The sequence below is a fragment of the Macadamia integrifolia genome, chromosome 6 (assembly GCF_013358625.1).
Source record: "Macadamia integrifolia cultivar HAES 741 chromosome 6, SCU_Mint_v3, whole genome shotgun sequence".
NCBI lineage: Eukaryota > Viridiplantae > Streptophyta > Magnoliopsida > Proteales > Proteaceae > Macadamia > Macadamia integrifolia.
The window spans coordinates 19,159,850-19,173,830 of NC_056562.1; the positions used below are offsets into that span (position 1 = coordinate 19,159,850).

The window sequence follows — 13,981 nt, forward strand, 5'->3', positions numbered from 1 at the left end:
GGGGTAAGGGAGGTAAATACTGAGTCAGTAGGTTGAGTGGCAGGAGGGAGGAGGGAGGAGGGAGGAGGGAGGAGGAAAGAGGGAAGGATTTATTGAGCTGGTGGATTGCAATGGTGAGAGGGGAGTGGGTTGAGTGGCAAGAGGGAGAGGGGAAGGGAGATATTTCTGGTGGATTACGGTGACAATTGAGGTGAGGGAGAGAGGGTACAACAATACACTACGTATTCCATATAGTACTATATAATTTATTTCAATACCATTTACATTGGACATATTACATGTATTACCATTTTTCTTTTTTTGATAGAGAAAAGAACTTATATTAGAGAAGGGTTATGTACAAGACGTGGGCGAGCAACTGATTGTAAGTCAACTGTCAAAAACGGGGATACAAAAGAGGGAGGGGAGGATTCCCAGATGACAGAAGTACCAGAATTACAGCCATAAGAAGCTAAAGAGTCGGCAGCAAAATTGGCTTCACAATAGACGTGTGAATATAAAATGTTGAAACCGAGATTTAAGTTGAATGCAGTAAAAAATGATCTCTGCAATTTTTCAAGGAGCCTCTTGAATATTGCCTTGTAGAAGTTGTATGATCAACCGGTTATCTCCTTCCACAATGAGGTTATGAATACCTTTAGAAATAGCAATGAGAAGAACACGTCTAACTGCAAATGCTTCTGCAACATAGGAACAGGTACAACCACTGTACTCAGAGAAGCCCCACAGGAAATTCCCATTCCAATCTCGAACCAAACCACCTATGCCTGCCGGCCCAGGAGTACCTAAACATGCACCATCCACGTTGGCCTTGTAAAAATTGATAGGAGGTGGAAGCCATGAAATATACATAATGGTGGGTTGGTAAATAGGCCTTTTGGTAGAAGACAAATATTCTTCAGCAAAGTATTTACTAGAGATGGCCACCGAGGAAAGACTGTTGCAGCCATTTCTATGGATTTTATCATTAAATGATATCCAAATATATCACAAAACACTAGCCATAAGTGCTCGAATCCAAAGTTTGGATCTGTGGGGAGATCTCAAACCGAGGAGAAACATGATCCAACTATGAATATTAGTGGAAGCCATAGAAAGACTAGAGAGGCCAGCTGCTACCCATACTGTTTTAGAAAAATGACATTGAAAGAAGATATGGTTTGTAGATATCACCTCCTGAGAGCAAAAAGGGCATACATTTGGAAGATTGAAATCTCTAGAGTTTAATAAACCAGCATGGGGGATTCGATCAAGTAAGAGTTTCCAAAGAAAAACTCATAACTTTCGGGGCACTAGGAATATGCCATATTTGCTGCCAAAGAGGATTAATAGGAGATTCAGCCCCATGATGAGCTAATCGTTATGCGGAGGAGACACAGAAGATTCCAGTTGTTGTAAGCTTCCAGATAAAGGAATCATTGGAAGAGAAAATGGAAATGGGAATGGATAAAATAACATAAGCTACATCTAGTGGCCACCATTGAGAAACCATATCAACATTCCAGGTGCAAGTAGAACTATTAATGAAGTCGGCAACTGAAGAAGGAGAATGGCGAGGGAGGGGGAAGGGCAGCAAGGGGTGGGTGATTCGGTATTCATGGGTCAGTCCATGGATTAATAATGTGACCATGCCCGACCCGGTAGAATACCTTTCAAAATAAGATCCTTTTGACATGAAATCGATTTGAAACCCCATGAGGCAGAGGAAGTACAAGAAGAATGAAGAAAATTTGAGGATGGAAAGAATTAACCCTTCATGAGACGAGTCCAGAGAGAATCTGGATCCTTCAACAATTCCCAAGCCTTTTTGGCTATAAGAGCAGAATTCATATGTGCTGAGAGTTTGATATTAAGCCCACCAGATTTTTTAGAGCAGCAAATGGTATTCCAGTTGACAGTAGAGATTAGAGACTGATCACCATTAGACCGAAAAAAGTGGCGGCAGATTTTGTCAATCTGCTGAAGAATAGAAGCTGGCAATTGGAAACATGACATATAGTATAAAGGCATTGCAGAGAGGGTTGATTATATGAGAGTGATTTTTCCAGCTGCACTTAAGAATTTAGATTTCCAATTGCTGAGCTTAGAATTAATGCGAGCTAGAAGATCTTGACAATGTGATTTATTGATTCGCTTACCAATAAATGGAATTCCAAGATATTGATCCAGATGAAGGTTGGAAGAGATGCGGAAATGCTGACGAAGAAGTCTCTTAGTGCTTGAAATGACGTTGGGGCTGAATTGGGCTCTTGTTTTTGGAATATTGATCTCTTGCCCAGAATAAGTACAATAAATATTGAAGATGCGCTGGAGGTTCAGAGATTCTTGAAGGTAGGCTCGACCAAAAAATATGATATCATCGGCAAAGACCATGTGAGTAATAGCTTCACATCCACGTGAAATTTTAATGCCATGTAGAATCTTACGATCAAGTGCAATAGCCAAATGTGAAGAGAGGACTTCCGCAAAACAAATAAATAAGAAGATAATGGATCACCTTGATGAAGTCCTCTAGTGGGGGTGAAATATGAAAGAGGGGATCCATTGAGAATAATGGCTAATTGAGTAGATTCCACACAAAACATTAATTGATCAACCCATTGTTGATGAAAGCCATATGCAATGAGGGTGGCTCACAAGAAATTCCATTCGAGGCTGTCATAGGCCTTGCTCATATCCATTTTGACAGCCATGTACCCAAAACGACCTCTCTTTTCTCCGAGAATACAATGGAGGAGTTTATGACTAACAAGAACATTATCTTGAATACGGCCCTTGACAAAACCATTTTGATTAGGAGAAATGAATTTGTGAAGAAGGGGGCTAAGCCGATTCACCATAATCTTTGAGATGACTTTATATATGAAATCGCAAAGACTTATAGATCTAAAGTCATTCACAGATGAGGGATTCTGAACCTTAGGAATCAATGATATGAAAGTTTTATCGAGTGCTCGTGAGAACTGCCCTTGAGAAAAGAATGTGCGAAATATTCGATACACTTCATGGGAGATATATGGCCAAACACTATGATAGAAATGGCCAGAAAATCCATCTGGTCCTGGGGCAGGAGAAGCTTGCATGAGCATGACCGTCTTCTGAATTTCTAAATCAGTGATAGGAGCCATAAGGACAGCATTATCAGCTTCTGAAACACGGCCTCTGATTGGGAGAAAATAGTTTGGATCCAAGGATGTGCCATAAGAAGCATAAATTCTTTGAAAATGGTTTTGGAATATGCTGGCAATATCCTATCGTTGAGTAAATTCAGCCCTTGATGATTTATGGATGAAATCAGATTGTGAGCCTTATTGCAACTCCATCATCGAACAGCCAGTAGATTCTAGCATGCCTTATTCCTAGGTAATCTGTTAGCATACCCAACTTTTTCCTTGTTAAAATTACCCACTTTATTAAGGAGCAATACCATGTTCCTCGCCCAGTCAAGCTTAGGAAGCTTGATGCCAACGAGTAAATCTACTAACAAGAGGGGGGTCTGTCTATATAAGGGTGCCATCCTAGCAAGCTTCCTTTTTCCAATTCATAATTTCATAGGTATTGTCTTGGAACATTATAACTATATTTGGTTATAAGGGGAATTAAAGGGAAAAGAAGTGAAATTTTCATACTTAAAAAAGAAATATATGTAATCATTACCCATGTGATTTTAACAATAACTTTAAGTCATTCCATATTTGGTCATAAAATTTTACTTTACTTTGTATTCAAAACCCTTTACTATAATACATAAAATAAAAATTATATGTAAAATATATCATTGCTAAATATTTCTTCTCAAAGTATGAAAATTTCACTTATCTTCCCTTTAAATTCCCATTGCAACCAAACGGAGCCTATAAAATTGCTCCTGCTCAGCTTATGAACAATTCCTAGAGGTCCAAGCTGGGTTTTATCATCTATTGTTCTTGGCTGAAGAGAAATGCCTCCATTTTATGTTTTTGTCTGCTTCATCCTTAAAAGGCATCTAAGGAACCATGGCTGGTTTTATTTTAGTCATCAAACCAATGAGGTGCGGGTCTGAGATGAAGCACTGCCCTTCTCTATTCATGGTTGGAAGGGAAAGTTTTTTCACGCGAAGGATGAGAAGGAATTCACATTTACCACCATCAATTTGGAGTCAGACACCTTGTATGGTAACAAGAAACCCGACCATGATGAAGAGGATAAGGAGATCCTCAGATTGATTACGAGCAAAATGCACCAGTTCAGTTGAAGGAGTTAGGAGGATGAATTTGTCCTGCACCGTTACAAGCTCAGTAATGGCCTAGATAGAGGTCCCATCTTTTCCTGACTTTCTTCTAGGGATGTGCTTCCTTTCCTTTTGTTGCAATGAATTTCAGAGGCAAAAACCTTTTAGAGTTGTTGAATTGGAAGAAGACAGACCTTGGACAACTGACGACTGACAACTAACCAGCATACAGATGTATGCCTAGTTGATCCGAGAACCTAGAGAGAGAGATCTAGGTTAAATGGATCAGATCGGGCGATCTAGTATATATAGGAGGATTTGAAACGAGATCATCAGGTTGGGGACGGCTGATTTCAGTATGCCAATTCCAATTTCCACCGATACAATTCTTGTTCTGATTCCTTTATTAAACTCAAAAAACATCAAAGGGATGAAGAATGTTAGGTATGCTGCCAGTTTTCCTAAAACTACAGGTTCAACCAATGAGAAGGTTGGGATGGTAAGGGTATAAGGGAATTTTTTAAGGGGAGGAGAGACGGACAGAGATCAGTATATATTGGAAGGGGTTTCAACTGGTTCATTCGGTTTGGTTTCAGTCGGGTTGAATCGGTTTCGATCTAGGAATGATGGAGACTAAAACCAATCTGTTAAGAAACTTCGGCTTTCGGTCGATTTTGGTTTCGATCCGGTTTGGTTTCAGTTTTTTTTTTTTTTTTTTTTGGTTTTTCGATATCAGATTAATATCAATTTAAATCGGTTTATTATTGAGCTTGAATCATAATGAAATCTTACATTTATAACTTGTAGTGATAAGATTTGATTAAAAAAAAAAAAACTTTAATTTATGATTAAATCATGGTTTATCATTGTAAGAGAAAGATAACTAATTTGAAACCAATGGATAAAAAATTACTAAGAAGATATATAATTCTGTAATCACAAAATAAACCCTATTATCCAATCATTCATTTAACTATCCAACTAGTTTTGAATAGTGAACAAGGAAATCAATGGAAACATTATTACAATTTACAAATCAATTTCCCTATTCATAACCTCATATTCAATGATTTGTAACAATTCCTCACAATAAAAAATATTCTCACTAATATTTTAAAAAATAGTCAATTCACTAATTTAACCTACAAAAAAAAAAAATCACCAATTTATAATCTCATAATCATTTATTTTTATATCGGTTTCATTTAATTTGATTTCGGTTTGGTTATTGGTTGGTTCGATTTAGATCGTTTTCAACCGGTTCCAACACACGTCAGTCCAAAACTAATCCAATAAGGATCAATTTGGTTCGATTTCAGTTTTTTCGATCGGTTTCAATCGTCGATTTTATTGATTTGGGCTAGGCTCTGACACCCCTAAAATTAGTCTTTCTCCCATAAATGAAAATGCCATCCAAGTACTTGAAGGGGTTTTACCAAAAGGAAAAAAAAAAATAATTAAAATGGGTGATAACATGTGCCCCACCCATTTCATCACAGAAGACCGATCTATTTACTTGGATAAAATTTAACTGCTACCCCGGTTAGAGAGCATAATAGCTGCTACCCAAACGTGTCCCTACTCCCTACCTCAGGGCATCCATTTATATATAATTTCAAATTTTTAGGTTGAAACAAAGGGCCCGTTTGATAATGTCTCAAGAAACGCGTTTCTACCATTTTTGGACACAGAAATGGCAGAAACAGAACAAACAGTGTTTGATAAAACTGTTTCGTTTCACTTGTTTTCAGAAATAGAAATAGAAATTTCTACCTATTTATGATTCAAGAAACAACTCAGTCTACTTGTTTCGCCATTTTTGGAAACGACTCGTGGCCATTCTTTCGCTGGTTACTATCAACTTCTAGAAACATGACTTATCAAACACCTTCAATTCCGTTTCTATTTCTAGAAACGGAAATTTATATTTCTGCCGTTTCTTGAAACTTTATCAAACGGGCCCAAAATCTAATGGAACATTCTCCTTAACCTTTATCCTTAAATAGTATTTAATACCCATTTTACTCTTTTGGAAACATTTGGAAGATTAAACTTTTCTGAGTTTTAGAACTGATTTTTTTTTTTTCCTATAACTAAAGAAGTATAGGATAGAGAATAGTGCAAAGCTGCGATGAAATCAAAATGATGTTTCTTATTCTTCTCCTTATCCTTGTTTTAGTACTGGTCCTCTTTTTTGTTACTTCGAGTTCAAAGTTTAAGCTGTTTATGATTATTCCTTATTTCTGTTGTTTGGTTTCAGGTGTTCTTAAAAAGTATATATGCAAAGCAACAAAAGGTCGCAGCCTTAGGAATTGCTAATCCTGCAACTTTCATTAAGAAGCTGGTGAGATTAGGTAAACATGCAGAGCTTTGGTCTGCGAAATCCAACCACAACCATAAAACAACAACAACAGATTCACTGCATCAAAGAACAAGAATGGCCAAGGCCAATAATAGGGTCTAGTGAAGGACTTTCTGAATGACGTAATTCCTCTCATATACAATTATATGATCTTGCCATATATTCATAGAATCACAAATTAAATAATAATAAATCAATGATACATACCGTTCATCATCGATTGTGAAGAATTGGGTACCATTAATCCTTCACGTATCTTCATTTCTACAATCCCAAGCACGAACACAATGGAATCTCTAGGTTTCTCCCACTCGCCCTCCTTAATGCTCTCTTGGTGATGGAGCCAATAATGAGAGTGACGTTAGGGTAGAAGGAGGACCTAGAGTCCTATTTAATAAAGTTTGTGCACCCTCCCATCAAGGTGTGCCAAATAGGGTATGACTCTTTTTTCTAATCTGACGAGGAATGAATTTCCTATTTGGAATCCAATTTTAAGAGATTGATATCGATCAATTATCTAATTAGTATATGGGGCAATAATAAAGAATATTCTAAATAATATTCCTACACCTTCAGGCCTTCAAAAACCAAGAGGAGGGTTGTCTGTAGAAGAACAAGAAGAGAAGGGAAAAGAGGAGAGGCTATCAATACCAGAAGAAGAAGATGACAGAAGGGTTCAATATTTGAAAGTTTAGCTTTAAATTTACCTAAACAAAAAAATGATAAAATAGATACTAAACACTAATTAACCTCAGGGTTAGCGCAATTGCTTTGGAGAGGATACGATACTCGACCTTGGGAAGCAAACTTCCGGAATCATGTGACAGCTCGAACCGTTGAAGCGCCCCAGCTTTAAAAACCCACCCAATGAAGCATGAAAATCTACCGATATAACCCTTTTTTCTCTTCATCTCATATCTTGTTCCATAACACCGCTGATCGGAAAAACCTGCAAAGCGCCTCCTTTCCCAGTTGCTGCAGCGGCTTCTTGCCAGTACAAGTAAACCAAGCAGCAGCTGGATTTCACCATCTTCGACTCTACTTCGGACCCTTTACTTTCTTCCCAAAGCACCGAGCAGGGTATCGAGCAGCAGCAGAGCACGAAACAGCAGTAGGAGCTTCATCGTATTTTCCTTTCGACCCAAATCAACTACAGGTACAGTGCTCTTATCAATTCGTCTATAAATTCGGGAAGGAAGGAAGGAAATGAGCACCGTACTTGTAGTCGACTTTCGTCTACAAAATCATAAAGTAATGAAACAAAAAAATGGCAATGGCCACATACCTCTGTTTCTAACTTCAACAGAGACGCATAATGAATCCTTTCAAGACAATATGGACAAGAAACTAAGAAAAAGAGGACAATGACCTAACATGAATAATCGAAGAATTGAAAATTGCAGACAAGAGGTTGCGACGAATAGCAGAAACTGTAGAGCTCAAATGCCTCTGATACAACTCAAGCCTGCTCTGCCTCTGAAAACTCCAGAAATTTAGAGATAAGAAGAAGAAAAAGAGAAAACAAGAAAGAAGCAAACGAGATATTTTTCATTACCCTCTAGAAGACTACACTTTGCTATTTAAAGGGCTTAGCTGTATAATCAATCAATTGACCCAACTAGTTTCTCTAACTAATTAATTGTCAACTGAGTTAAACCACCTTAAGCTTCAAAATCTCTCAGCCAGCTGGGTTTCTTGATGCTTTTCTTAGGCCTGGAATCTTCTATATTTTCATCCCCATGTGCAATGTCCTTCTTACCTGTATCATTCCCTTTGCCATTAAAAAACACCTTGTCCTCAAGGTGTATAGATGGATGAAATTTCTTGAATTCAGCAGCATCCTCCCAAGAAGCTTCTTCCAAGGGTAAATTTTTCCATTGTACTAGCCATTGAGAGACCCATGTCCCTTGTCTTCGAACCTTCTTTCACCAACGATGACTAATGGTTCAAACTTAGGTTGGTTGTCTACACTGTCAGTAGGTAATTCAAGTGCCTCCTCAGAAGTGGTAGGGATCCCTTTGAATGGTTTAAGCATGGACACATGGAAGACAGGATGAATCCTAGAACCTGCACGGAGTTGTAGTTTATAAGCCACAGATCCAATTTTTTTCAAGATTTGAAAAGGGCCAAAATATTTCTTGCTAAGTTTGTTTGAGGATCTGTTGGCTGCTATTATTTGTCTGTAAAGTTGCAACCTCACCAACACCCAGTCTCCCACTTGTAGTTGAACGTCAGTCCTGTGTAGATCAACCTTAGCTTTCATTTTAGATTGATCAGAGTGTAAGTGTATCTTGAGTTGCTGTAATATCTCAGCCCTTGTGTTTACGTCTTGGTCTAGTGCTTCCAATTTGGTACTACCTCTACAGTATGCTGGTATAGAAGGATGTGGTCTTCCTAAAACAGCTTCAAAGGGTGTCATTCCAATAGAAGAATGGAATGCAGTATTATAATGGAATTCATCCCAACTCAGATACTTAAACCAGTGGTTTAGGTTGATCTGCTACAAATGCTCTGAGATATTGTTCAAGACATCTATTGACAACTTCAGATTGCCCATCTATTTGGGGTGATAGGCTGAGCTCATTCTCAGTTCTGTCTCTTGCAATTTAAAGAGTTCTTGCCAAAACTGACTTAGGAAAATAGCATCCCTATCACTCACAATAGACCTTGGAAAACCATGTGTTTTGCATACTATTTCCATTAAAAACAACTGCTACTTTACTAGCATTATAATGTTTTTGTAAAGGACCGAAATGGGCAAATTTTGAGAATCTGTCAACCACTACTAAGATGACTGTGAACCCATTTGATGAAGGTAGATGAGTAATGAAATCCATACTAATATCTTCCCAAACCTGTTCTGGAGACGGCAAACGTTGTAATAAACCAAATGGTGGTGCAAATTGCTCTTGATCTGCTGGTATGGAAGACAATGTTGTACGAATTTTTGCACATCTTGCTTCATTCCCTTCCAATAGAAATTTGCAGCCAATCTAACATATGTTCTATGTATTCCAGCATGGCCACTTGTAGGTGATGAGTGAAAGTCCTTGATCAGCGTAGCTTTGAGTTCAGACTGAGTTCCCAAGAACAATTTTCCTCTATAGTATATGAAACCGTCCCTTATTGGCCATTGTGCAAATTGTTGTGGTTGAGCTGAAATATTTTCTATCAGTTTTGTGATTTCTGGATCCATCTCACTCTCTTGTTTCAACTGATCCAAAAAAAAAAAAAATTGGGACTGAAATAGCCATGATACTTGGTTGGAAAGTGGTAAAAAAATGCATTCTGGATAGTGCATTAGCAATAGCGTTTTCCTTCCCTGGTTTATATGCAATTTTATACTTGTAACCTAGAAGCTTTGACAAGTAATACTGTTGTGCAGGAGTTTGTATTAACTGGTCCATCAAACCTCTCAATCTCTTTTGGTCAGTTTTGATGTAAAATTTACTTCCCAACAAATATTGTCTCCACTTTGCTACGGCTGAAGTGATGGCATGTAATTCCCTGATGTAGGTAGATTCTCTTTGCATCTTGAGACATAACTTCTTACTGAAGAAAGCAATGGGATGACCAAGTTGCTGCAACACAGCGCCAATACCCATCCCTGATGCATCAGTCTCCAATGTAAAGGGTTGAGTAAAATTTGGCAGAGCTAATACCGGTGCTTTAGTCATGGCTTTCTTCAAAGATTCAAAAGCCTCTTGGGCTTGATGGTTCCATGAAAACCCTTCCCTCTTCAATAAGTCAGTGAGGGGGGCTGCTATAGGCACATAGCCTTTAATGAATCTTCGATAATATCCCGTAAGGCCTAAAAATCCCCTCAACTGTTTCTGGTTTGTTGGCTCAGACCAGTTGATCATAGCCTCTTCTTTGGTTTTATCAGGTTCTACTCCAAGGGCAAAGATTACATGGCCTAAATATTCAGTAGATGATTGAGAAAAAGTGCATTAAGTCAACTTAGCAAACAAGGAGTGTATTTGTAAGCACTGGAGAACACTCTGTAAGTGTGCTATATGGTTTGTCAAACACCTGCTATAAACTAGGATATCATCAAAGAATATGATAACAAAATTCCTCAGGAATGGTTAAAAAATTTGATTCATGGTTGACTAAAAGGTGGATGGAGCATTAGTGAGGCCAAAAGGCATCACTAAAAATTCATAATGCCCAAGATGTGTCCGAAAGGCTGTTTTAGGAACATCATCCGTGTGCATTCTTACTTGATGGTAGCCAGCCCTCAAATCCAACTTGGAGAAAAGGGTCACCCCATATAACTCATCTAGTAACTCATCCATAGTAGGAATAGAAAATCTGTCTTTTATTGTGACAACATTAAGGCCTCTGTAATCAACACAAAATCTCCAACTTCCATCCTTCTTTTTTGCCAAAAGTACAGGTGAACTATAAGGGCTTGTGCTAGGCTATATGACCCCAACATTTAGCATTTCCTCTACAAGTTTCTCTATCATATTTTTCTGAAAATGAGGGTACCTATAAGGCTTAATATTTACTAGTTTAGCCCTTGGTTCCAACAAAATTCTGTGGTCTATCGGTCTAGAAGGAGGAAGTGTAGATGGTTCCGAAAAAACCTCTTGGTATTGCTGCAGAATTGTTTGGATGGCAGGTCCAAATTTGCTCTTAGTGAATCTTGTTGATGCTGATGGTCACTCACTGTTGTATAGGCCATTAATATGAAACACGATGCTATTCCTCCATTATCAATTAGCCGCTTTAGCTAATTAATTGTAATATAATCAAGTTGAGTGTCTTGATCTCCTTGTAAATGAATTTTTTTGGTTTGCCACTGGAATTCCATAGTGAGCTTTACATAATCTGTTGTAATTGGTCCCAACATTTGTAACCATTGAACTCCTAAAATAACATCAGCTCCTTGTAAAGATATGACGAAGATATCTGTAGAGAATATGTGTTGCTGCAATGATAGTGTAACATCCTTGTAGATCCCCATACAAGAGAGATACTTTCTAATCCTAACTTGGACCTTAAATTGTCTAGAAGGGGTAATAGTGAGTCTAAGGAGTTTTGCAACTCTTTCTTGGATGAAATTATGGGTACTTCCCAATCTATCAGTATCTGCACCCTCTTTTATTTTTATTTTTTATGATGCCTTGCAATCTCAAAGTCTTAGGTGCAGAATGACCCATTAAAGCATGCAAGCTTGTGGCAGGACTTGGGTCACTAAAATCATAGCAATCAATAGATTCTTCAATATCATCTATAGGTTGTAATGCATCACTGCCTTCCCCTTCTAATAACAACAGGACCAATTGGTTCTTGCATTTATCCCAGGTTTTGGCACCCAATTTCTTCCAGCAAGCTTAATTTCATTCAATCTGTCTTCTTGTAATCTTGCAAGCCCTGTGGCCTGATGCAAACTAATGGGTTGGTGAGCTATTACTTCCCTTCTAATTTCTGGTTTAAGGCCTGATAAGAAGCAACTTTTCAAGAATGGTTCTGACAATCCATAAACTCTACTAGATAATTCCTCAAACTGAGTTTGGTATTCAGTAATAGACTTTGATTGGGTCAATTTGGTTAGTGCACCTTGTGGGTCATCATAAGCAGAAGGTCCAAAACGAAATTTGAGAGCAATCTCAAATTCAGCCCATGTCCTAATTATCTATTGTGAAACATCCATTGAAACCAATTAAATGCAGGACCCTCCATATGAAATGATACCATTTTGAGCTTTTGATTCCCTGGTGTTTGGTGAAATGAGATAAATTAACTAACCTTGAAAAGCCACTTAGTTGGATCTCCGCCACTGAATTAAGGAAAATCTAATTTGATTGCTTTACAAGGAGATGCTGAAGAAGTTACCTGTTGCATGTCTCCAGATATGGGTGGACTCTGCTCCAGGTTGTGAGATGAGGACCCTCTGGTAGCTTCAAATTCAGTGGATAATCTCTCCAATTTCTGTTGCATTGGAACCAAGATTGCCATGAATTCATCTCGCATCTACTTCTGCATATTGGTCATCTGTGGAGAAATCTTTTCTAGGGTTAGCTTCGACTGTCTTCGTCGAGTTCTGTCAGCCATGCTAGGCAGCTCAATGGAAGCACCAAATGATACAACTCAAACCTACTCTGCTCTTGATTCGAGTTCAAGAACTGAAAATTCCAGAAATTTCAGAGATAAGAAGAAGAAGAGAAAACAAGAAAGAAGCAAACGAGTTATTTTTCATTACCTCTAGAAGATTACACTTAGCTATTTAAATGGCTTAGCTACATAATTCTGTTACAGTACAACATAATTAGTTACAACAAATCAATCAATTAACCCAACTAGTTAACTCCTTTTCTAACTAATCGTCAATTGGGTTAACCCTTAAGCTTCAAAATCTCTCAGCCAGCTGGGTTTTTCTTGATGCTTCTTTTAGGCCTAGAATCTTCTATATTTTCATCCCATGTGCAATATCCTTCTTACCCGTATCACCCTCTTACTCCTTCAACCCAGATCCCAATGATGACAAAGAAGAATCAACAGGAGAGGGCCAAGGAGAAGGAGAAGGGTTCGCATAAAACTTCATCGGGTGGGTTTTCCAAGCTGGGGCGCTTCAATGGTCGACCTTTCACGGTTTGAGCGAGGATTTTCAGCCGTAATTTGTTGTTTGAACACGTGTCGCAAGGAGGTGCTTCACTGCTCTCACCGCTCCTCAGCCACGCTGCAGAGGATGTTTTTCCTGTTTTGTATGCATTTCAAGCATCGTTGATAGTGGTTGGAGCGTTAGCCAAAAAAGGATAACGACTGGAGCATGGGGGTGAGGCGGTGAGCAAACTAGCGCATTTTTCAAAAGATTATACTAAATATGAACTTGTATTTTTACCAAACTACCCTTCTGATATTCCCTTCACCACACTCTCCCTTTTCCCCTTCCTAGCTTAAACCCATGATCTGAGAAGTTTCCCACTTGCAAATATCCATATACGCGCAATATCCCAGAAGAAAAAATACTATAACTAACCGCCCCCTGATTCCCAGAAACCTATATATTCATCAACACCCCCAACCTTCTCTCTAACATACTCTCGAGAGTGGGAGCTCTTCACTTACATATATCTCTGTTGTCTCTACTAATTCAATTCACTTTTCTTTCTCTACTGCTCTGGTTCTATTTCTGTTTTAATCATTCTCTATCAATTCAAAACCAATTTCCCAATATTTCAAGCTTATAGAGATGATGACAAAGGTGGAGAAGCGTTCTCTATTTCTCAATCCTGATTGCAACTACCTCGAACGCTTGTTCCTGTTCCAATGCTTCGATGAGGATGGTGATGGAAAGATATCGGTGATGGAGTTGCAGAGTTGTGTGAGGACTGTGGGTGGCAAGTTGTCCATTGAAGAGGCAGTAGCAATAATGGTGGGATCATCGGACTCGGATGGCG

At 38.5% G+C, this 13,981-nt stretch overlaps 1 protein-coding gene across 1 annotated transcript; it reads right to left on the reverse strand.

Annotated features, from left to right (window-relative positions):
* Positions 1-213: 213 nt before the first annotated feature.
* On the reverse strand, positions 214-3,663 carry LOC122082655. Its single transcript, XM_042650354.1, has 2 exons — positions 2,139-3,663; positions 214-785 (listed from the first exon to the last, which is right to left on the reverse strand). Exons 1-2 carry the CDS (start codon positions 2,371-2,373, stop codon positions 556-558), a joined length of 465 nt encoding a protein of 154 aa, XP_042506288.1. The 5' UTR covers positions 2,374-3,663; the 3' UTR covers positions 214-555.
* Positions 3,664-13,981: the final 10,318 nt, after the last annotated feature.